This window comes from Amborella trichopoda, chromosome 8 (assembly GCF_054954075.1).
Source record: "Amborella trichopoda isolate Santa Cruz 75 chromosome 8, AtrichopodaSantaCruz75HAP2 v2.0, whole genome shotgun sequence".
NCBI lineage: Eukaryota > Viridiplantae > Streptophyta > Magnoliopsida > Amborellales > Amborellaceae > Amborella > Amborella trichopoda.
The window spans coordinates 34,180,300-34,204,452 of record NC_142343.1 but is presented as its reverse complement, the minus strand read 5'-3'; the positions used below and the strand labels follow the sequence as shown (position 1 = coordinate 34,204,452).

The following is a 24,153-nucleotide window of genomic DNA, read 5'->3' as shown; positions in this document are numbered from 1 at the left end:
CGGAGTAGGAGTTATATTGACGTATTTAATTATGTTTAAGTATTTAATAAATAAATTTATAATATATTTGTCACCATACCATATTTAAAGTATTTTAAAGAATAAATTTATATATTTTATTTATTTTTGTATGTAATAAGTAGTTGTGATGTTTTTTAAAGGATTTAATGGGTATATTTATATGGAACTTTTTTTGGTATATACTAATTAATTATATATTTACTATTAGATGATTGGATGAGAGTCACGAGATATCTAAATTAATTGACTTAATTATATTAGTCTAGTAAAAATTTTATAGATGAATTAATAATTGATGGGTTTGACATAATTTTTATTTTTTAGAATTTCAAAATTTTTAATATTATAAATTTATCTGATTTTTTGACTCCGATTTTTTGAGCCTAATCTGATATATTAGCGATATCTTTATATGAAGTATTTTTGTCGATCCGTATTTTTTATACAATTTTTTCATCAGATTTTTTAAAATAAAAACGATTTGTTTCAGATTCTATGGTGAGCCGATTTATTGATAGTTCCCAACTTGCTAACTATGATATAAAACGCTATAGGGTTTTGAAAGAATTCAAGACAACTAATAAAAAACATGTTTCATAAGGCCCGTTTGTGTCCGGGATTTTCAGGTTTTGCGTAACCTTAGGTTTGGGGCCTTTACTTTCTTTGATTCCATCTAGATCTAGGTTTTGCTTGTCCATTTTGATCTTTTTTTAAATTTCACTTGTAATCTCAAGCCAATAATCCCCTACGTATAGAGGTGGCAACCGGTCGGGTCAAGTCGGGTCATGTTGGTCTGGGCCAACCCCAACCCAACCTGGCTTGACCTGGTCTCATCAAACTCAAACTTCATCGGAACCGATCCAAAAATTAAAGTATTTAGGTATGTAATTATATTTAAATATTTTTCATATATTGGAACCCAAAATATATTACTGAATCCATACACATACCTGAATAGTGTTATGTTACCTAATGGAAACTACCGCTCAGGTCCCCCGTCAAATCCGGGTCCATTGCCACCCCAATAGGCAATATTGGATAAACAAAGAAAAATATAGGAACAAAGATCCTATTGAAAACGGTAAGGAAAGAGATGGTACATGCTACCACGGGGGGACCAATCCTAAAGAGAGAATCATAAATTCAAAGCTTGTGCCCCTTGTAGCAATACACACTTTTTAGCATATAACCAATAAAGCTAGATTTTACAAAACTCAGGTCATGGTAAAATTGCATTTTGGCCTTTTTTTTTTTTTTATCTCACTTGTACTCTCAAGTCAATAAACCACAAGTTAACTTTTTGTAACAACTCCTAGTAATAAGAAAGGTACTATTGAAAACATTTATTGGATTTTAACTTCCAATGAGCTTGAAACTTTTATACGCATTTATTGGAGTTCAACTTCCAATCAACTTTAAAACTCAAGAAAGAAAAACTCTACTTATTGAATTTCAGTCCTCTATTGAATTTCAATCTCTGAATTAATTTCAAAAGATTCATTGTATTCTACAAACCTTAGACAAGCACTTAAGGATAGAATTGAGGACATTTGACAATTCATGGTTGGTCTCCTCACCTTCTCCTTGTCATTCATCTTTCCCCTGGTTATGTCAACAATGTAACCATCTAACAAATATAGCTTTTGTTTTGTGCATTGATGTTAATAACTATAATTTCATCACTATTGTAATATTACTCCCTTTCTCATCTATCTCGCATCTTACCTGGTGAGAGCATTCTGATTTGTGGAGTGTCAAAAAATCTCTAAAGTGAGGGAGAAAGGTAAGCATGCTCTCCAGAGGAGGCAAAATTATCCAAATTACTTTACATCCGCAAGCATCCACTTGGCTACTTCTGCACAAGTGACAAGTAGCGTATTCATGTCGTGCCTCAAGTCATTAAATGCAAGTATACAAAGCCCTTACACTCTCCCTCTAACTCAAGATGCTTTGACAGAGACCAGATGGAGTTTGGACAGCTGGAGCAGGCAACACTTGCAAACAAAAAAGAGAAAAGAAAAAGGGAAAAAGGGCAACACCTTGTACAGAAACAAAAATCCTCAAAGTAACAAAAACATACTCTTAGTAAGAAGAGTCATATGCTCACAGTGCGGAAATTTAAATAGATACAATGATACTTTACTGTTTCTTTCCAATACCGGACTTTAGTAGCTTGATGTGTTCTCCTTTTGGGTATTTCCTCCATTTTAGAGAAAAGAAATATCACTTTTAAAACATGATGTTTAACTTGGATTGGAAATCTAATTTTGAGTTGATATGCAATCCCTAATATTGTGATATTCTCGATAAGACTTTTAACTTCGTTAGCACATATGCCACGAGGAAATCCACAAACTTGAACTGTTATCCTCCTCCTTCAAGCATTCTCTTTTGTACAAATCCAAAAAGTACATCGAAAAACGTGTTTCAATATTTTGACTTCCCAAGCAATAGACACTAAGCACCACTTCTATCAAGAAGTACTAAGCACCACTTTGGGAACACTAACGGTGTCACGACCGGTCCCCTTACCCTTATCGTACATACCGAAGGGCGACAGAGTGTGGGACTGCGACGTGAGGTGGCGAATGCCACTCAAGTTGGAGTGGCTCAAAGCTTATCGAAAGATGGAATCAAAGCAAACCATGAAAGAATATAAAACTCATTCACCAAGCTCCACAAAACTGAACAGAATATAAAACCATTTTACATATATACATTCTCCAAAATTCTTTCACAATTATGTTCAAGGCACTACTGGCCCAAAATACAAAGAAGCTATAACAAAACAACTATGTGGCACCGCCACCAGACACCTACTAACAAGAAGTTTCTTTGTCCAGCACCGAGCTTCAGTCGTCTGCCACAATGTCCAACTGCCTGCTCTCAAGATGCGGAGCTTATCACTCTACATAGATAAAAAATAAAAGGGATGAGCTAAAAGCCCAATAAGTAGATCATCATCATTGCATTCCGCCCTATAAATAATGATAATTACAGACAATGCCTGCATTTTATACAGGTGTCATAAGGTAGAGTCATGCCTCACAACTCTTTAGCAGTATAAGAAGGAGTAGAGTTCAGATATTAGACCATCACATATTACATAAGCTCGTATTTACTACATCACTTTTCACAATAACGAAACAGAGACTCAGATGAACTGCACAATGCACACAGGCAAAAACTAAAGTTGCTTACTCCCAAAGTAGAAGTCTCATCGGTTAGGCCAAGCTATTGTAACTTGAAACTTCTACTCTCACTTAGGAGAGAAGACAATGACAAGTGGGTGACCAACTTCGTAATCCCTTCACACACACACAGTCCTCAGCGTGCTTTGGAATTTTTGATAGGCGGTGGCCTTGCAAGACTGATCCTCTCTTTATGTCCTTCCGGCAAGAGGGCATCACTCTACCACTGGGTGACTCAATTCGTAGTGCTCGTATAGATCATGGCGGGCGCGACCCTCCCAATATTCACATTCACATCCCGACCCCATTACTATCATTGGAGTCGGGGTAAGATCTCAATCACCAGGATTAGTTTCTTCTCATAACAATATCTCACTACCAATGGGTGTTTCATTGCGTACTGGTCAATGTCACAATCATATCATAACAGTATCTCACTACTAATGGGTGTCCCATTACATAGTGGTCAGTATCACAGTCATATCATAATAGTGTCTCACTATCAATGGGTGTCCCATTGCATAGTGGTCAGTATCACAATCATATCATAACAGTATCCCACTACCAATGGGTATCTCATTGCATAGTAGTCAATATCGCAGCCAATTGCAACAATATACATGCATACTCAAGCATTAAATTCACTCATACTTTGCTATTATTTTTTAAGAAATTTAGGAGCATTCACAGTATTATAAGCATGCATATTCAGTGCTTTATGAAAGATGATTTCAATCTCTTTATGAAAGGCTTAAGCATTCTCCTTATAAATCATCACACCACTTATCATGAATCATACAACAATTCGGGATTCACTACCATTTCCATCAGTGATATACATATGCGTAAGGAGGCATAGTATCCAATTCATAAGAAATCTCAGCTCAATTTCAACATCAATTTGAAATAGACAACAAAGGAAATTTGAAGCTACTTGAGCATCATTTGATCAGTCAAGAGTTTAGTGCGAAAAGGGACTACAGTTCTGAAATGTCTGCAATTTCTTACAGTAATAGGTCTCCATAAACAAAGGTGTAACTTCCAATCTATAAGAAATTTTGATGTAGTTCCAAAACTAATTTCACATTAGACACACATATCTTTCAAATGGCAGTGGTTTGGAAGCATTTGGACCCCGTTGTCCAGTCAAAAGCTTCGTACAATAGAAATAAACATTCTAAATCTGTTGGAAATTAATGACAGTAACATATTCCCATAAAAAGAGACTTAACTTCCAATCTATAAGGAATCTCGGGGTTATTTCGGAACCAAAGTTTAAATAGAAACACATATCTTTCAAATGAAGTTGTTTTTTAAAGTAATTGGACCTCATTTGGCTAGCTAAAAGCTCAAGACAACAGGAATGAATTTATGAAATCTGCTTAAATTTGATAATCAATGACATGGTCTTTCAAATCGAAATATAGCTTCCAATTTATAAAGAATTTTAATGGGCTTAAACTTAAAAATCAAAGTACACACATGTATCTTTCAAATAGAGGTGATTTGGAGCCATTTGGACATTATTTGCCTAGTCAAAAGTTCATTACAAGAACATGAAATTTCCCTGAAATTCACAGTGTAATCATGACATATCTCAAAGAACAATCAATAACTCCCAATTTATGATAGATATTTACATAGAGAGAAATGATCCTATAGGACCCTCTCCCATCCATGTTTGTAGGACCTCCAAATGATCACCATTAGAGCCAGCACAAATCTCTAGGAAAGTCAATTTTCACACCCATGTGATAATTCTTTTAGCGATCCGTGTCAACTTTAATGGTGATCCTTTGGGGTGGGTGAGGGTCCTATAGGACCAGTACTCTTACATAAAACCTCTTTCATCTTAAATTAGACTCACATGGTCATCGTTTCACAAATTTTCATGATATGAAGACCCATCTTCTTGGAAAGACGTGACATATCTAAGGACATATACACACAACCTTTCCCCTCATATTTCATACAAGTTCATGCTTAATCCTTATGCTTTCATGACTAAAGGATTACAAGGTGTTTGATCTATTTACTTGTGTTCAAAGGTGCCCCAAAAGTCCCCACCCTATCAAGTTCCAAACTCCCCAAATTGGTTCCAAGGGGCTGCACGCCCAAAGTTTGAGAAGGGGAGAAAAGGTGCCTCAAGAGAGAGAGAGAGAACAAAACCTTGGGGAGAAGGAGAGAAGGCGTATTTAAGTGAACCAAGAGTGGGAGGTGGCAACTCGAATTTGCCATGCGGCGTTTACATCCCCATGTAAAGGGGCAAGTGGTATGTATGACAGCATACAGTAAGCAGGTAGTGCACATGCACACTCACGATGCTTAGCAAACACACCTGCGGTGGTTGGGCAGAACACTCATGGCGGCGGGCACACACACACCTACACAGCAGCTGTCTCTTGTCTTCTTCACACACGGCGGCTGCCTTCTCTCTTTCCTTTACACTCCCAACGGTTACCTTTTCTCTTTCCATTACACTTTTGGAGGCTACACTCCCGACAGGTGCATTCTCTCTTTCCTTTACACTCCCGACGGCTACACGCTCGGTGGCTATCTACTACACGCGTGACGGCAGCACACGTGCCTACCACTTTGGCAGCGCATCACTTCTTGCCACAAAGTTCTGATCCTTACAAATGGATTACTAGTTTATTATTAATAAAAAATTTAAACTTTGAATTTTCTATCACTTAGATCCCACCCTCTAAAATTTGGATGGTCTCTATTCAATCTCGGAACATTATTTTTTTAAGTACAAAGAGGATACAATTAAAACTATCCTTTTTTTTTCTGAGATTAATATATGAATTGAAAAAGTTATTTCCCAAATTTTGATGTTCTAAAATTAATTCTAGGCGTGGCACTACCCTAGGGAGTAAATAGAGAGCGTACTCTTGAGGGAATAGAATGTCTTTTGGCTAAGCTATATCCGATTTTACGTACTCATTGATAGGAGCTCGCCCTAACTGGAAACTGTGGCAGGAGCTGCAAGAGAGAGGCGCCCAGCCCAAAGAGAGAGACATACTCTAAATATTTAGGAGAGGAGTGCCTGAGTTCACGTGAGAGAGAGAGAGAACAGCCCCCTGAGTTCATGATGCGACCGTTAAAGCTTCTTAGAGGGCGATGGCCTGATAATTTATAGGCCCATTAACTCTTAAACCACCATTATTCTCCTGCATTAACAAGTAGAAGGAAACTCTTAAATCGCCATTATTCTCCTGCAACAACAACTACAGGAAAAGGTACGCGCTTCTATCACCATGCTCATATGAAACCATCATCTTTTCTCCCATGAAGCCAACTTATACTTCCCCTTGTGCTTATTCATAATGCGCTTGCTAACCCAAATGATTTTATCAAGATACATTATTCAAAGGTTTTGTAGTCCACTTCATGGATTCCCTCTCGCTAGATTTAGTAACATATTCAACCCCCATAATGTCCTAATCCTTAGGCCCTTCCATGAAAAAAGAAGCAGTCTTGCTCAAATTTTCACTGAGGAAAGTAACTCAAAAGACATTTTCTCGTCATCTTCTAGGTGAAGAGAATCGAACAATGACACAAAATCGAAACTTTCTATGGAGAGAGATGAGGCCCTTGAAGATGCTCCAAAAGCTGATGTTTTTCATGATAAAATGAAAAATTTCAAAGATGCTAAACGGTAACAGGGATGTGTGATATGCTGAGGACAAGTGGGAATTGGAATGATTTAAGCTTGCGTTTTGGAGTGATTAATTTGAATGAGGCCATTATCGAACAGGTATTACTCAATTTAAAAGAGCCCAATGAGGCAAAACTTGCATTGAGTTTCTTTCACTGGTCCTCTCTTTGCAAAAAGATCGACCATGGCCTCAGCACATACTGTATCATCGTTGACATTCTTGTTCAATTTGAGTTATTTACTCACGCTCAAGCCCTTTTGGAATCTACCATGAAAAAGCATTGCATTGGGGATTCTGGCTTTCCCAAGCTATCTGAATCTCTTTTAGGCACTTATGACATCACTGGATCAAGCTTTCGAGTTTTTGATTTTCTTGTTCAAACATATGCAAGATTGAGAATGTTTGATGAAGCGATAAGTTCTTATTCTTTATTGCAGAAGTATGGGTTTTCTCCCAGTATTGTAACCTGGAACATTCTGTTAAATTTTGTGCAAAAATCGAATCAAAGCACTCTAGTTTGGAGAATTTATGAAGATATGCTTATGAGAAGAACGTACCCCAATGTGATTACTGTTAGAACATTGACTAATGAGCTATGAAAGGAAGGAAAATTATAGAAATTCTTGGACCTTGTGAACATGATTCAAAAAGAGAGATCTGATTCTGGTGTAATAGTTAATGTAGCTCTGGTTTATAATATGTTTAAAGAGAAAATATGGGATCAAGGTATTGTCTTTTTAAGGAGAATAGTTCAAAAGATTATTATAAAGTTGCTTATTTGTTGATAATATATGGGTTTTGTGAGAAAGGAGACCTGGTTAGGGCAAACGAGATGCATGAGGACTTCCTTAAGAAGGGGTTCCCTTCAAACTCATTTGCCTGCACTTAATTTATTGGTTTATATTGTAAAGAAGGTAAGTTTGAAGAAGCAAACCGATTAATGAAGGAAATGGTATTAAAAGGCTTGAAACCATATGATATGACTTACAATTTTTTAATTGAGGGATTATTTAAGCTTGGGAAATTAGATGAGAGTTTAAATTTTTATGAAGAAATGATAAGAAAGAAGTATTTACCTAGCGTATGTACTTTCAATGAGCTTGTTTTCTAGCTCTGCAAATTGGGTTAGGTAGATAAGGCTATTGGCTTATTAACTGATCTTTTAGACATGGGTTTTTCGCCTGATGAAATAACTTATGGTCTTCTTATCGATGGATACAACAGAGAGGGTCATAATATCCAAGATACCCCTAAACTGTATTATAAGATGAAATTTAATGGCCCTTCAATTGGTCACATGGCTTATAGCTTGATGATTGGGGATCTATGTAGGCGGGGAAAGGTGAAGGAAGCGGAGAAGATTTTAAAAGTTTGCAGAGATAAATTATTATCTCCAACAAAGAGTATCTATAATATATTGATTATTGGGCATTGTGAAAGCGGGAACATAGAAAAGGCTCTTTATTACTATGATGAAATGATCAGGGATGGATTGACTCCTCCTTCGCGTACTCTCCGAGCGCTTGCAGAGCTAGCTAACAAAGACAACACTTTGCTTATTGTGAATGAGGTCTTTGATAGCCTAGCTAACATTTAGTTATTTGATTTCATTGTTTATTAATTAAAATACATTGTTTAAGAAACTTTCTATGTTTTGGTAGTTCACTTGTGAATAGCTTGTAAAGGCAATGAAGGAATTCATCACCATGGATATAATGTAAATGGGTAATATTTATTAAAGAAGGTAAATAATGAACTCTTGATGCTGTGTATTCTTCCCAAGGATTTTCTACATCTTCAAGGCACCATTACTAATTATTGCTTGTACCTATCATTTGGAATGTCTTGGGGCGGTCATTAATCTCAGTCATGGTCAAATTGTTTATTCCAATTTTCAGTTTTAGAAGTAATTTACTCAATGGCTCATTGCCTTTAATCACAATTAAAATTTGTATGTTGAAGTAATACTTTGTCAAAAAACAGGAAGGTCATAAATGATTGGAACCTTTTCCCAGTTTTGTTGAACTAAGACCTGAGATGTGAGAGGTCCATGATTTTCAATATTTTAACGTAGAAAAAGGGTGGTGAGGGGTGAGCTTCTCGGCTGAAGTTTGTGAAAATAGTCAACTATGCTTAGACTAGGTCTCAATCAGATAAATAGAATTCTTTTAATGAGTTCCTCACTTTTTTTTATTCATATAATGTGCATTCCGCATTACCTGAGGTTTCAAGACATTCTGACTCAGTTTGCTGAGTTTGCCACTGTTTGAGATGGAGGGAGTTATTAAATGGTTCGATGTTCCTGCCTTTCTGGAGGCATTACCCGTGGATTCATATGGCCTGGTTCTACGTAGTAGATATAATATCTTATTGTTCTCTTGGATTATTTTATTTTTCCTAAGCTTTTCATTCCATGCTGCTGCAATTGTTCAACCATTGGCTCACTGGCAATGATGACAAAAAGGCCGGACTTACAACTGCTCTGGATCCATTTCAGCTGGTGGCAGGGTGATGTGAAATTTATCAGGGTATATTCTGAGCTAGTTGAGAACTTTGAGAACATAAAGTCGAAATGGAAAATTTGTAGTCAAACCTGTTTTCAGTTCTCTTGAAAATTGACAAAATTCATTGTTTTTTCCTTCTCTCTAATCATTGTTTCATGCTTTTGCAGTTTAAGAGGAAGTTCACATAATAGTCCTTAAAAGAATGTTATGCAATTGTTTATTGTTGCCTGATAGCTTAGTTCGCTCTTCCCACTTGTGCATGTGTTACTCTTTTTTTTTTGGTATTGGATTCTGAACCTTAACTCGTTCATTAATCTGATCATTTCTTGATTGTAATAATTGTTTTATTCTTAAGTTGCTCTAGTGTACATGAAGTGAGGATAGAATCCACAACTCTGCAAGAAAGAGAGACGACAAAGTGGGCTTAATGTTTCATACTAAAACAAAGTCTCCAACCTTGAGACTTGGATTATGGCTCTCGTCTTTGATAGATAACCAACTCATTCCTAGGTTTTACATAGGACATTGCATAAAGAGATTTAACGGCTTTGGGCTCATCTATTTTAATGGATATACATGGAAGTCTCCACAGGTATTGCAACTCACAATTTGCTCAACCGATCACATTTGTCATGTCAATCTACACAAGCAAAGGACTTGATGCAATGACAAATATTTATTTGTTTTTGCTATTTTTTTAGGATTAGGGTTATTTTTGTCTTTCTTGGTTGTATAGATTTCAGTGGTAGAATTGAAATGTTTATTTTATGTTGAACGATGAAGTGATTAGAAAACTAGAGAGAGAAAATAGGTAAGATAAGGATATAGAGTGAGATTTACATGAGGTTAAAGATAGACAATGTGGAAGATATAGAGATGGAGAAAAAACGTGGGGAGATGAGGTTTTGTTAACTTTTGTTTTTATCATACTTTTTTAATTAATTCTTTTATTTGTATTTAAAGGGAAATGATGTCTCTCTTTGAAACTAGGTTAAATAGAGTAAAGAAATTATTTCTGGGTCGGGGTGGAGACCCTTGCATATTTTGCATATTTTGAGAGAGGCTAGATTTTCAACTATTTATTTTATTTTTATTTTTTAGTTATTATTATCTAATATCAGAGCCTTGAGATCAGAGCCTTAGATCCATAAAACATGATGCTTTACAAATATCTACAAATCCCATTATGGAGTATATAGATTAAATATTTGAGCGATTAAATGAAAAATTTGAGCGAATCATAGAAGACCTGATATATCTACAATATTTATTTAGTAGATTACAACATGAGGAGAAAGAACACGAAGAGGTAAATCCCAGTGTAAAAGATGTAGACAATTATGAAGAAAAAGATACAATACTTGCAATGTTTGAAATACCATCCTTCAAAATCGAAGGAGAAATTAAAATCAAGTTGGATATTTTACAAGTTCTGTTATTGTTTTGTTAAAGAAAAAATATCTTGCATCACCAACTATTGGAAAGATTATTAGAGGAGTTTAGATGTTCAAGATGAAGGTCGTGCTTCTCCCAATCTAATGAGAAAGATGCAATGATTTTTTTTGTTATTTTTTACATTTTTTGAAAAGTGTATTCTATTTTAAAAGATGAAGTGGGTTTTTTTTTTGTAGAATATTAAAAGATGAAGTGGCTAGGAAATTAGAGAGATAAAATAGGTAAGATAAGGATGTCAACAAATTTACATGTCGTTAAAGAGAGACAAATGTGGACCATATAGAGAAAGAAAAAATGTGGGTACATGAGGTTCTTATTGGTTTTTCCTTTATCTTTTTTTTTTATTATTATTAATTCTTTTAGTTGTGTTTAAAGAAAAGGATGCGCTATTTAAATTCAGGGAGGGTGAATTGAGTAAAGAAATTATTTTTGGATTTTGTAAAGAGATTTTTGGATGAACTCCTTTACAGATCCTTAGTGAGAGTATATTTTTATTATTATTTATTTTTATCTTTATTTATTTATTTATTATTTTCTCACTGTATCACGACCCTATGAGGTTTAGGAGTAAAATTTGGACTCTATGTGGTTTAGGAGTAAAATTTGAACCTCAGCATTCAAAGCGCCACAACTCCAAATATACTTTATTTTGATGTAAGTTTTGAAATTGATCGCCTTATGAGCCACCATAATTAAGCTTGACCTTACGTAGTGACAAATTATTATGGGATCTTGGTACTTTAGATGAGAGGCTCTCTTTTTTTTGTACTTCAGATGAGAGATTCTCTTGATCTATTTATTCTTCAATGAAATTTATTCTATAATGAAAATGAATCATATGAGTTACTGACTTGATGCTTGGGTATGACTTTGAGTGACAGGCCATGGGATTAATGTGCCCCTTGCATGCACAGTACTTGTTTGGATATTGGATTTGATCCCTCCCAAATTACGTAGTGAATGTGTATCTCCATTCACCCAAGACAATGGCAAAGAGTATTTGATTTCTAGAGAGAACAACCTCTATTTAAGGAAAAATCGGGGGCCAATTTGTAATACAAAAATTTACCTTTTCAAGGGGCAGCTCCATGAAATGGCTTAAAAATGTCACCGTAAATCAGTTTTATATGGATTTGACTGTCACTTAACCGGTGTGGAGTCTGGTAGTTGAATCCGTTTGGATATGAATTTTAAACAATAAAGGGAAAATAGGATCAATAGTTAAAAAAGAAAATGCCCGGCTTTGTTTAATCATCCTGATCAATCAATACTTTCCGAATCGATTGGAAAACCTGTTTAGTATTGGTTTTGATTGGGTTTTTGACCAAACTTAGGTTTTTGCTTTAGTCGGGAAGGCCAAAAGTCTTTTTAGTAGTCTGACTGTCAGGGCCGCCAAACAACCCAATCTTGATACTATGCCATAAATATTTTATAGTTGGACATGAATCACAGCCTTGTCAAGAGAGAGAGGGGGGGGTTCCGGTCCCTCTTCTATCACATATAGAAATAAAAAATGAAAAACCATCCATTAGGATGGTCTTCCATTTGAACTTAGTTGCCTTAGAACTATGAATCGAGCCCAATTTGACTTCGACCCAAACCCAACTGAGTAGTCTAAGTAAGACCGGACTCCAAGCCATTGGGCTGCCTATTGTCTAGATACAGAATGGACCGCCTATTGTCTAAGCGAAGAAAACGGGACGATGCGATGCGAAGAAAACTACAACCAAGCAACGGGAGAGCGCGTTAGCGTGTAAGCCGTTGCGCGGCTAACAAGTACTGTAGACCTTGTCACTACATGACCCATTTGTTTACGGAAAATTGTTTCATACGGGCTAGACCACATTTCTACCTATGCCGTCCACAAAGTGAAAAGCATCCATCTTAAAGATGGATGCAAGTAAGTGTTCATTTAAAAACATTGGAAACTAACTGCCCAAATGTTTTTTATTATAATTGTTATTTTTTTATTTTAAAAATTTATTTATTTATTCATATTCATGATCTCTATGTTAAAGATTACAAGTTGTCACACCCCAAGAATTTACAATACAAATATTCTTGAGATGTGACAGTCAAAACATATATACATCTGTTGATAGGACAAATTTACAGTGGTAAATTCTTACAAAGTAACAAAAAAAAGCTTAGGCACAACTACAATATCTTCCAAAGTTGATCCTAACGAGCACTCAAATAAAACTGCAGTTATCCTGAAAATGTTTACCATAGTTTGATGAGTTTGGCTACTCAGTAAATGATCATCATAATCCTAAAAATAATCATGATGAAAGATATAAACAAACTTTTAAAATGGAGGTCAATTAAAAACAATGCGAGCACAAGCATTTATAGATAACAATTTCACTTTTAGAAATACCCAATTAAACATAATCCAAATAATTGAAATGCATATAACATTTTAACGGCAGTGCATAATTCAAAAGATTCCACAAAATTACCCTACTGGCATCCCAAGTAGGTCACCTATATACCCCATCAGCGTCTTGATGGGTCCACCTAATCCCTATCGGCGTCCCAGATAGGTCCACTTAATCCCTGCAGGTCCATTTATACCTCACCGGCATATCGGATGAGTCCACTTAATCCCTACCGGCGTCCTGGATAGGTCCACTTAAACCTCACCGGCGAACCTGATGAGTCCACTTGCATACTTAAAGTATTTCTAAATCTCTTTAGACATTCGAAAGCAGCAATATCATGTACTCAACATATCACTGAAATCATTAATATGAATTTCACTGAAACCATTAATAACAGTCACTTTCAATAACATTTCAAAAATAACCAATCAAATATTTTGGGCTCAAATTTAAAAGGGTAGCAATTCGTAAAGACATTCTAGCATAATTGCCAGTTTAATATGTATAGAAAAACTCTTATAGAATTTCAAGAATACAGAATTATCACAATTTATGAGATGTTAATTCGCAATTAAACATTTCACAACAATGTTATAATCAATTGCAAAAATATCAATTTTTTTAAATAATAAGGCAGTCATTGCACATGAAATTTACAATGTCTAAATATTCAAAAACAGTAGAAAGAAATCTCACAATTTTACGAACAGCAGAAATATCACATTTATTTCTAATAATTTTATTTCTAAAATTTTCTAACAATAGAAAAGAAAAATAAATAAATAAATTTATTTCTAAGAATTTATAGCATTTAAAATTTCTAATATTATAATTTTATTAAAAAGATTATTTTTCAAAATAATGAGGTCACTTGCGCATAAAATTTATCGCGCCTAAAATTCATGATAATAAGTAGAAATAATTATTTCATTTCATTTTTAAAAAGAATGGATTATTTTTCAAGATAATGAAGTCACTTACCTAAAATATTTGAGAGGGAGCTTCCGATAAAAATTCGCCTAGGGAGAGGAGCTCACTGTGTTTCGACTCGAGAGAGAAAGATCTCAGAAGTTTTCTAGGGTGGGAGTCCTCGCCTCTCGTATTTAAACTCTTACGACACCTTATTATAATATTTTATTAAGTTACACCTCATACACGAGGTGTAACCGTTATATTACCCCTTATATGCTTAAAGCCCACGTCCACTCGACGTAGCAAGGCAGGAGCAAACAAAAGAAACTCAACCAAAAGATTTTGAAAATAGTGATGGTCCCTAAGGACCATTATGCTCATACGAACCATCAGTTATTAAAAGTTTTCCCCTTCTTCTTCTTCTTCTTTTTTTTTTTTTTTGTTGGAATTTTAGAATTATTACATTTTTCCCTGCCCCCCTTAAAGAAATATAGTCCTCTAAATTTGTGTACCTGATTACTGAAAAAGATAAGGATATTTTTCTCTGATATCGTCTTCTCGTTCCCAAGTCGACTCTTCTCTTGAATAGTACTGCCATAATTTATGAACCAAAGGAATCTCCTTGTTGCGCAACACTTGTACCCTTCTATCCAGTATCAAAATTGGCTGCTCAATGAAGGATAAGTCCTTCCTGATTGGTAAAGGTTCATATTTCAAGATATGGGATGGGTCGGGCTGATAAAGGTTCAAATTCGAGATAGTATTCATACTACTTGGATTCTAATTGATATCTCTGTTATTTCTCTTATTATCATTTTGTGTTGCTTCCTATATTATACTGCGCTTTTATGTTTTCTACTAGACTATACCACAGTATTTTCAATGATTTTAAGATAAAATTAGACAAAAAGTAAGATTTAGATCTTGGCGTGCTTTTTGGTATCAGAGCCTATAGACCTTCTTACTATTTACTGTTAGACTTTTTTTAGTTGTGAACAGTGTTTAGTTGCTAAGTTTCTAATAAAATTAGCTATTTATATGGTAAAGTTAAGACTCATTGTCGCCTAGTCATTATAGACCATTTAGGCCAGGAAGAGCCACTCAAGTCATTCAAGACGTAAGAGGTTGACCAGAGGTGGTCTCAAAAGACGTAAGAGGTTGGTCTCAAATAAAACTTCCACAGGATTGGAAGATTCAAACCTCCAATCAGTCAGTAAAAACTCCAAAAAATAATATTCCAAATCAAATTATTGAACATATAGACGGCGAAATAGAAATACAATTTAATCAAAGATCTCCTCCTATAACTAGTACCGATGATACTTATCTTCCACTACCAAGACGATCATTACCCTCATGAAAGTCTGGGTTTAGCATTACATAACCTAAAACTTTTTCGAATTCAGAACCTGAAATACAAGGACTAGTAAGAACTCAAGAGAATATACTTAAACCAGTATATCAAACCCATCTACAACATAAGCGATATAAAAAAATTTTGAAAAAAGAAAAAATAACTATAGGATCTTTTGAATGGCTTAAAACAACATTATTATTAAAAGGAATAAAAATTCCTGAATTCCAATTACATACTCTTGAAAATAAATATAATACTTATATTACAAGTCAACAGAAATATATCCGTAGTATTCATCCTCTCGAAGAAAGTATAAAATAATAGATAAAAAACAAGAATTAGAAACTCTAGCTACTCCATATAAAACACTTCCTGACGAAAATTATCTTAAAATAGAATTGTTACCCCATTTGGTTGAACAAAATAATTATACAAATTTATATTTACAAACCATAGGAAAACAGACCACTAGGATAGAAAACATTATCCAACAACCACAATAGAAAATAGAAGAAAAGAAAAAGGCAATATTAGTTAAACCTCCTTATCTAATAAACAAGGCCAGATTTCAAAAGAAAGAAGAATTTTCGTCTGAATTAATGCAGCAGTTAATTACTAAATTAGCAACTCTAGATATTAAAGAAAAGGGAAAATCTAAAAGTAAAGAATCAGTAATAAAAATAGCAAAACCAGCAGCCATGATGCTCCATGAAATTCTCGAAATTCCAATCATCATATGATAATATTTTCTTTATTTGTATCTGAGAGTAAGATATAACTTTAGTAGTAGGATTAAAGAAGTGTACCAGAGTGATAGAACCTGTTTCCATGAGAACAGTCTTATACCATTCTCGGGTTTTGTTTCCATTTGAAGGATTAATATGATTTTGGACATATAGAAGAGCCGCTTATTTGGGTCTATATGGATATGTTTATCATCAATAGTAATATCTATTAAAAGACTGTTTCTTCAAATATGGCCTTGTGTGAGGTAGAACTAGTTGATTTATTTTGGTTGGATAGCGGAGTAAATATAGGATCTGGAATTTGGGTAGATTGTTCAAGATAATTCAGAGATCTGGTTGGTGATAACGGTGGATGCATAGCTAGAGGTGAACCGGGGTTCACTATGGGGACAAGGTCCATTAGTGTCTGTAAATTCTTGCCTGGTCGTTGATTAGGAGTATTAATATTCATATTAAAGAGTTGTATTGCTAATGGGATTTCTTCAAACTCAAACTGTGGTGGTAGATCGGGATGCCCCCTGCAAAAATTCACGGGTGAGGAAATCAGGAAGAGAGTTAGTAGAGCCGTGAAGATGTTCAATGGTAAAATCAAAAGCTGATAAAATAGCTTGCCAAATGAAACTCTTTTTTGCAGAATATCTTTGGCAGATTACAGTATGTTCAAATAAAAAAATAAGTATTTAGAATATCACTTTGAAACTTATTCACACAATGAACTATAGCTAAAATTTCTTTTTTAATAGTCGAATAATTTTGCTTTGCAGAGTTTCAAGCTTTAGATGTATATCTAACTAATTGTTCGTTATTGCTATTATTTCGCTGTTTAAGAATTCCACCTAATCCTATTTCTGAAGCATCGCATTCAATAATTTTAAATGCAGTAGGATCGGATAAAACTAAACAGGGTAGTTCTTTTGATTTGCTTTTCAGAAGTCGAATAGCATTAGTATGTTGATCAATCCACTTAGGCGGATTCTTTTTTAATCGATCAAATAATGGTTTGGCAATAGTAGCAAAGTCTTGAATAAAATCTGCTATATAATTTAAACATCCTAAGAAGCGTTGTAATTCTACTTTTGTTAAGATTACATCAGGAAATTTATTAGAAAATTCAATAGCTCTATCAATAGGAATGATTGTGCTTTGGAAGATGTTATGTCCTAAGAATCGGACTTTTGTTTGACAAAGAGCTAATTTTTTAGCAGAGACGACAAGTCCCGCAGTTTTTACTGTATTAAGGAATATATTTAAATGTTTAAAATGTTGATGTATGTCAATAGAAAAAATAAGAACATCATCGATGTAGACTATCATAAATTTTAAATAGGGATTAAATACATCATTCACAAATTTCTGGAATTCAGATGGGGCATTTTTTAATCCAAATGGCATAACGTTCCATTCATATTGTCCAAAAGGAACATTAAACATCGTTTTATAGCGGTCTTGTTTATTTATTTGTATTTGCCAATAACCTGACTTTAAATCAATATTTGAAAAAATGCAGGCATTTAGAAGTCTATCTAATAAATCTTTTTTATTTGGAATTGGATATCTTATCCATTTTAAAACTTTGTTTAGGTGTTTATAGTTGATGACTAGTCTAGGAACGCCTCGTTCCTTTTCTGCATTATTTTCTACGTAGAAGGCGGCACAACTCCATGGTGATGAGCTAGGCCGTATTAATCCCTTAGCTAGGAGAGAATCTATTTCGTTTTTACATATTTCTACCATTTTTGTATTCATTTGAATCGGTCGAGCTTTAGTTGGTATTTTAGATTTCGAAAAGTTCTCTTCATAGGGTAGTGATATTATATGTTTATGTCAATTCCAAAAAGCAGTAGGTAGTTCTCTACAAATTATTGTTTCTATTTGCCTTTTAATTTGCCTTATTGTTTTTTGAATTTCAGGTAGTAACAGTTGTTCTTTAGTTGTTTTATATTTTATTTCAGCTTGTAATTGATACAAAAATGTCTCTTTGTTTTGTATGTTTTGTTTTACATTATTTATTTCTTTTATTTTTAGTTTATCAATAAATTCAAATTTGACTTTTATTCCTTCTATTGTTGATTCTATTCCAGTATGATCTATATTAATCAGATATAGCATACTGAGAAATGGAGTTCCTAAAATCACAGCTTGATTTAATCCTCTTACCATAATAAATGGTAGTTCTAAGCAAATTCCATTATTACATATAGCAACATTTGATAATTTATAATTGATTTTTAATTTACTCCCATCGACTGTATTTAATACTTGTGTTGTTTTCTGAAAGTATTTTGTGGGAACTAATCCTTCGCTTATACAATTTAAATCAGCATCTGAGTCTATTAAGGCTAATGTTTGGAAGGTAAATTCGTTCAGAACTATGATTTTAATTAATGTCTACCATTTTTGGCTTAGAATTTTGTTGATTAAATTTAATTAAAGTTCTTGGTTAAGATTATAGGATTCAGGTTTATTTTCCATGTTGTGTAATAAATTTGCAAATTCTATATCTCCTTCATCTTCAGAAGTATTATCTGTTAATTTGGTTAATTCCAATAACTTAATTTTGTTTTTTAACTTAATAAGTTCAGATTTTACTTCATTAATTTCGTGTTTTAGCTCAGCAATAATAGGTTCCTTTTGACTGTTATTCTTTTGACCAATTCGTTTCAGAATTTCTGAGAAACTATATTCTTCTGGTGGTTTGATTAATGGAGTTAGTTTATTCTTAGCTTTTGCTATTTGAATACATTGACTGATTATGGTTCTTTTATAGTCAGTATTAGGTATTTTGTCTATAATTTCTAGAATTAAATTGTCTTCTTTGGTGAGGGTATGACAAGAACATTTATTATTTTGGTCAGATAAAGAGGATGTTTCATTTAATAAATCTTCATCTTTTATTATTCCAATATATGATTCGTTATCAGAACTATCTGAGGATGAGGAAGAGGTTGTACTGATATCTTTATCATAAAGCTGAATAATATCATACAACTGATTTCTTATATGTTCATCTAATATTAATGATTCTATCTTTTTCTTAACATTACAGTTATTTTTATAAGTCCTAATTTTTCACATTTATAACACCGAGGTATTTGTCGTTTATATCTTTTTCCATCTTTGGGTTTTTTCTCGTACTTTTCGTCTTTATATTTAGGTTTCTTTTTATGATATAGTTTTTTGTATGATTTCTGTCTTATATATATATATATATATATATATATATATATATATATATATATATATATATATATATATATATATATATATATATATATATATATATATATATATATATATATATATATATATATAGTGAAAAAGAGAGATTTCAAGTATTAAAAATAATGCATCTTGTAATATATTATTTGGCCTGTCCATTTTCAAGAGTTTCATGTATTTATAGTTTTGTTTGATTCGAGCTATTTTTTAAGTTTAAAATTAGAGGTATAAATATATTCTCACATTATCCTAAAAATTTTGAAGATTCACGTTAACACATATTGTTTAAAGTTATGACCTTATGCAAACCACAACCTTATTTTAATTTATATGTTTAAAAAAATATTTATTATTATTATTATTTAGTTCGTGTTAAAACCCAAATTTCATATAAATACTATTTTTTTAAAATAAAAAATGAAATTCATTTTTAGCCCTTGAATGAGGCTCATTGAACGACCGGTAATTGTCCACATGTTCGGACGCAATATCCGAAAAGGCAGGGGTATTTCGGGTATATTTGCAACAACATAAGGCTCGAAAGGCAGGGCAATTCCGGGTATATTAGCCACTACAGAAGGCACGACTTCGAAATTGAAGTCGCACTTTCCCTCCATGGACCAGTCGAAGGATATTGTGTATACGGATATAAGAGATGCAATTTCATGCATTAATCAGAAGGTGAACATTTTTGGCGTAGTAAAGGAGTTTGGGATGCCCAAAAAAAGCAAAGGAACTGGTAATGTTCTTCTAATTCTCTTCAATCCATGTTCTTCATTTAACAAAACAGGAGAAAATCAATCCCCTTCCTTTGTTTAACAAAAAGGGTGAAAAGAAAAACATCAACCCTTGTTCTTCTTCCAAGTCTCCATGCTTTTTCAAGCCAGTGAATTCAAATTCTTTTGATGATGAACGTAGTGAAATATCTAACAGTTATCTGTGGAAGTGTATTCAAATATGCAAAGAAACTAAACCAAAACAAGCGAAACCATATTTCGGGTTTCAATTATTGAACTGAGCCCAAAACCTCTTGTACACTGCAATTTCATCAAGTGAATTCTCTTCCCAAGATAGATAAATATCTGAAGTCGTATTGCTACATTCCCTTGTAATCCCGTTCTTCCATTGTTAACTTAGTCTCAACCATGATTATTGATTTCTTCCCTGGATTGATCTGAAATGATGGCAATCTTAAAGAGAAAACCCAATAAGTATTTTAAAATGAGTTTCACAGCCCGGTAGCTGAAACACAACTTTATCTTGGATACATCACGATGAACATGAATTGTGTATCTCGAACCAGCAATGGTAGATTAACAGGTTTTTTTTTAAATCCCATTTTTAATGTATTCGCTGTTTCTTCAGCAAAACTCTAGCAATAAAGCAATCAGCAATGTTCATTTGTGGTTTCTCTTTCTTGGGGGACATTTTGGTTTTTATGGTGACGTCACCACTTTTCTTAGTCCTATTTTTTTAGCGTGGTTGTTTCTCTCGGCAAGGGACTTGTGGCGGCTGTTGTAGTTCTGAAATTTATAGCATGTGATCAACTATGACCGTTATCATTCCTAGAAAAATGATATTTATAACTCTGTGTTGTCGAATGACTCAAGTTGACTTGGTGGTTCCCAACTTGACATTAGCAAAAAATGGTTTTAAAACTTTGAATTATCTACAAAAAAAAGAAATTATTGTTTTAGGAAACATCATCATCCAAGCCTTATCCCAATTATTTGGGGTCGGCTTGTTTTAGAAAACATCACAAGACATAAATCATAAGATTCTTTCAAAATTCTCATTTATGGTCTTATGCTATTTGTTTATTATTTTGCAAATGCTTCTCCAATAGCCTAGCATTACCACTTTGCTCCAAAATTTACAGTTCATCCCTCCCACCAAAAGAAAAAAGTATAGTTGGCCTAACATCTTCATTCTTACAGCTGTTGAACTTGGATATACTCTGCTTTGCTATCTTAAATCCCAATCTCTATATCTCTACTTTCCTCACCTCTCTATATATCCACTTTCCTCGCCATACTTGCTTCTTTCGACTGAGAAATTAACCACCATCATTTGGTTTCATCTCAATGACTGACATACGTGGATCGGTCATGTGGCTTTACTATTCCATCTTCAATGTCTAATTCATTTGATAGCCTTCAAGCCCAAACATGATAGCTTCAGACTTGTAGGCCTCCACCAATTGCTAAAGGGCTGACACAGTCATCCTCCTTACTTCACTGTGAAAACTTTCTTTTTGCATCTTGTACAGCTTATGAAAGGACACCGTAGGAGTTAGATATAAATTGTGCCCCTGTTTCTTTTTTTTTTCTAGTTTTCCTTTTGTTGTTGGTATTATGTGAAAAAGGTGTGTAACTGTATATAAATTTGCATATATTATAATATCAATATGCACACACATATCTATGTACCTATCTATGTATTTGCATATGCATAAATGCATGTTTACTTACACTTATAGTATACTGATCAGCACACGCATCCACGTATTTATGCGCATGTATGTTTGTGTCATACATGCATTCTTATACGTACTTCTTAGTGCATCAAATGAATACCTTTAACTACACAATGTTGTGGCCCTTACCTTCTGTAGTTGTTTTATGTGATTGTCATGTTCAATACTCTCCATCCTTTGCATCATTTTCACCAGGATTGGTTTTTCTTTTTATCTTGATCAATGTTCTTATCTTGCAGATTTTGTGTGTAGATTAGAGATAATGGACATGTCCCGGGGAGAACCTGTGTTACCTGTGACATTTTTTGCTCCAAGCATGGAGAAGCTTCCTCATGTGAAGTCCAATGGAGATATAATTCGTCTTCATCGAGTTCTGGTGAAATACCATTTGCATAAGTCAATTTTTCCCTACTTATTAGGCTTGGTTTGTCTCTTGACATGCATTTTCTTCAGTTCAATATTGCTTATTTTATTTTTGATTCCTAAATGGATTCTTCATATTGATCTGATGTTTGTTTTGTTGAGATTCGGGTTTACAGTTTATTTGTTATGCTGGCTCCGTAATCATTGCTTTTTCCTCTACAAGTTGCGATTTAACTTGTGTAAGCAACATAAAATGGTAATGTGTTTTCTGTCCCACTTTGCTAGTTTTTTCTAGTGAATCTCTGCTTAAAGAATGGAAAAATTCTTTATGGTTTTCATAGTTGGAAAGAAAAATGAATCAAATCCTTGATGATTAACTAGACACTTTATATATCATCCTCTCACCATAAATTTAATATGTTGTGCTATCCAAATGAAGCATTTCATACCACTCAAAGCAGCCATCATACAATTATGTGTGTAAGAGCATAGATTGCTTCCAGATTTTTATCATGTTAGTATATATGAAACTGGAGTGGGGTTTTGTCAAGACGAATCTATACTAGTAACTTCTAATGAACCACAAAAGGAGCATAAACTTGGAGCACTAGCCAACTACAAGGTTCCTATGATTAAGGTTAGGCTGAAAGGAGTGGGTATGTAGAATTCAAAGTATTAAATTCAATTTTTTTCATTTCTGTTATTCAATATACCTGAATTCCACTTACATGGGCCACTGTACTATGCTGTAAATCAATTAGAAACCCTAAACACAACCTAGGATATTTAGTTTTACTGCCAAAACAAATAGATACCATTCATAAGCAATAACCAATCTTCCACTATGATTTTAAGTACAAAATATATTATTAAAAATTCATAGAACATTTAAAATATAACTATAAAATAATTAAATCAATTGGGAAGACTTACTAAAAGATGCATGGAATTATTCTTACAGGTCTTGCTTGATACACCCCTCACCCGATTCCTTGACCGATGACACACTTTTGTCCCTTTTTTATACTGCTGGAATTTTAGAGATGGGAAACTTTCATAGGCAATAGTTCTTACTGTGGGGTTTTGGAGAGCATGGAAACCTAACTAGGGTTTGTAGGAACTTTAGGAACAAATTAGGGCTGGGCTTGAAGGCACAGAATCCTCCTATGGCTGGGCGTACCCCTTTTTCTTCTCAAAACAGTAAAACACTAATTAGGGTTTCAATGTGTCACCCTTGTCTTATCAAATTTTGGGTGACATGACCCTTTTGGAAGAGGGGAGAGAGAAAAATGAATTTTTAATAAATAAGAGAAGGATAAAGAGAGATTTGGTGCATGGAGGAGAGAGAAATATGTGTCTTGAGAGAGAGGGGCTCAATGGTGTTTAAATAAAAAAAATTGCTTTTCCCATTTGGATTAGAATTTCTTCCTTAGGTATTGTTTATCCAATGACAGCTTGACCAATAGGAACTTAGAAAATCTGTGGGGTGAGAGAATAAATTTGAGCCATCCATCCCATAAATCATGATTTTGGGAGGATTATTAAGAACCTTATCCTCTTATAATTTGACCCAAGTCCAACTTCTATTTAAATTAGAATTATAACCAATCCAAAACTTCCTAATATTTTTTAATTAGAGTTTTAGTTCAAACTCTTAAAGATTATCCTAAAATAACCTTTAACAAGAAGAAATGTCATATAAATAAAAGAAAGAGGGTGTAACACCCAAGAGAAATTTAGTGGTCCCCAGAATGGCCCATGTCCCTCCCATGGGTGATCTTGGGCCCCATGTGCCGTTCCAAATTTAAAAAAATTATGAAAATGCTCTTTCAAAGGATTTTACAGCAAAAATAAATTTTA

At 33.9% G+C, this 24,153-nt stretch overlaps 2 protein-coding genes and 1 non-coding gene across 37 annotated transcripts in view; all 3 read left to right on the top strand.

The window, feature by feature from the left end:
- The first annotated feature begins 6,885 nt into the window (after positions 1 to 6,885).
- Positions 6,886 to 8,474, top strand: LOC18423511 (pentatricopeptide repeat-containing protein At1g66345, mitochondrial). Its single transcript, XM_006828112.2, has 3 exons — positions 6,886 to 7,449; positions 7,789 to 7,791; positions 8,007 to 8,474. The coding sequence occupies exons 1-3, from the start codon at positions 6,886 to 6,888 to the stop codon at positions 8,472 to 8,474; spliced, it is 1,035 nt and encodes a 344-aa protein (XP_006828175.2).
- An 848-nt stretch (positions 8,475 to 9,322) lies between these two features.
- Positions 9,323 to 9,421, top strand: LOC148781046 (small nucleolar RNA snoR113). The gene has a single exon (XR_016039872.1). It is a non-coding gene; the product is annotated as a small nucleolar RNA snoR113 (small nucleolar RNA).
- Positions 9,422 to 19,998: 10,577 nt separating this feature from the next.
- The window catches only part of LOC18423512 (protection of telomeres protein 1a), a 37,692-nt gene continuing 33,537 nt past the window's right edge, over positions 19,999 to 24,153 (top strand). For 14 of the 35 annotated variants that reach the window (XR_016061059.1, XR_016061054.1, XR_016061057.1 and 11 more), the window contains exons 1-2: positions 20,005 to 20,193; positions 22,170 to 22,306. Coding sequence is in view for 20 of the 35 variants with exons in the window: in XM_088874197.1 (XP_088730323.1) it covers positions 20,070 to 20,193; positions 22,170 to 22,306 (261 nt within the window). In the remaining 15 variants the exon portion in view is untranslated. Of the gene's footprint in view, positions 20,194 to 22,169; positions 22,355 to 22,423; positions 22,550 to 24,153 lie in introns of those variants that run through there. The other 21 variants (XR_016061048.1, XR_016061050.1, XR_016061051.1 and 18 more) reach the window with 7 other exon arrangements.

Bases quoted from the DNA above. Each gene is read 5' to 3' on its own strand.
- LOC18423511 (XM_006828112.2), top strand. From the start codon at position 6,886: ATGTGTGATATGCTGAGGACAAGTGGGAATTGGAATGATTTAAGCTTG.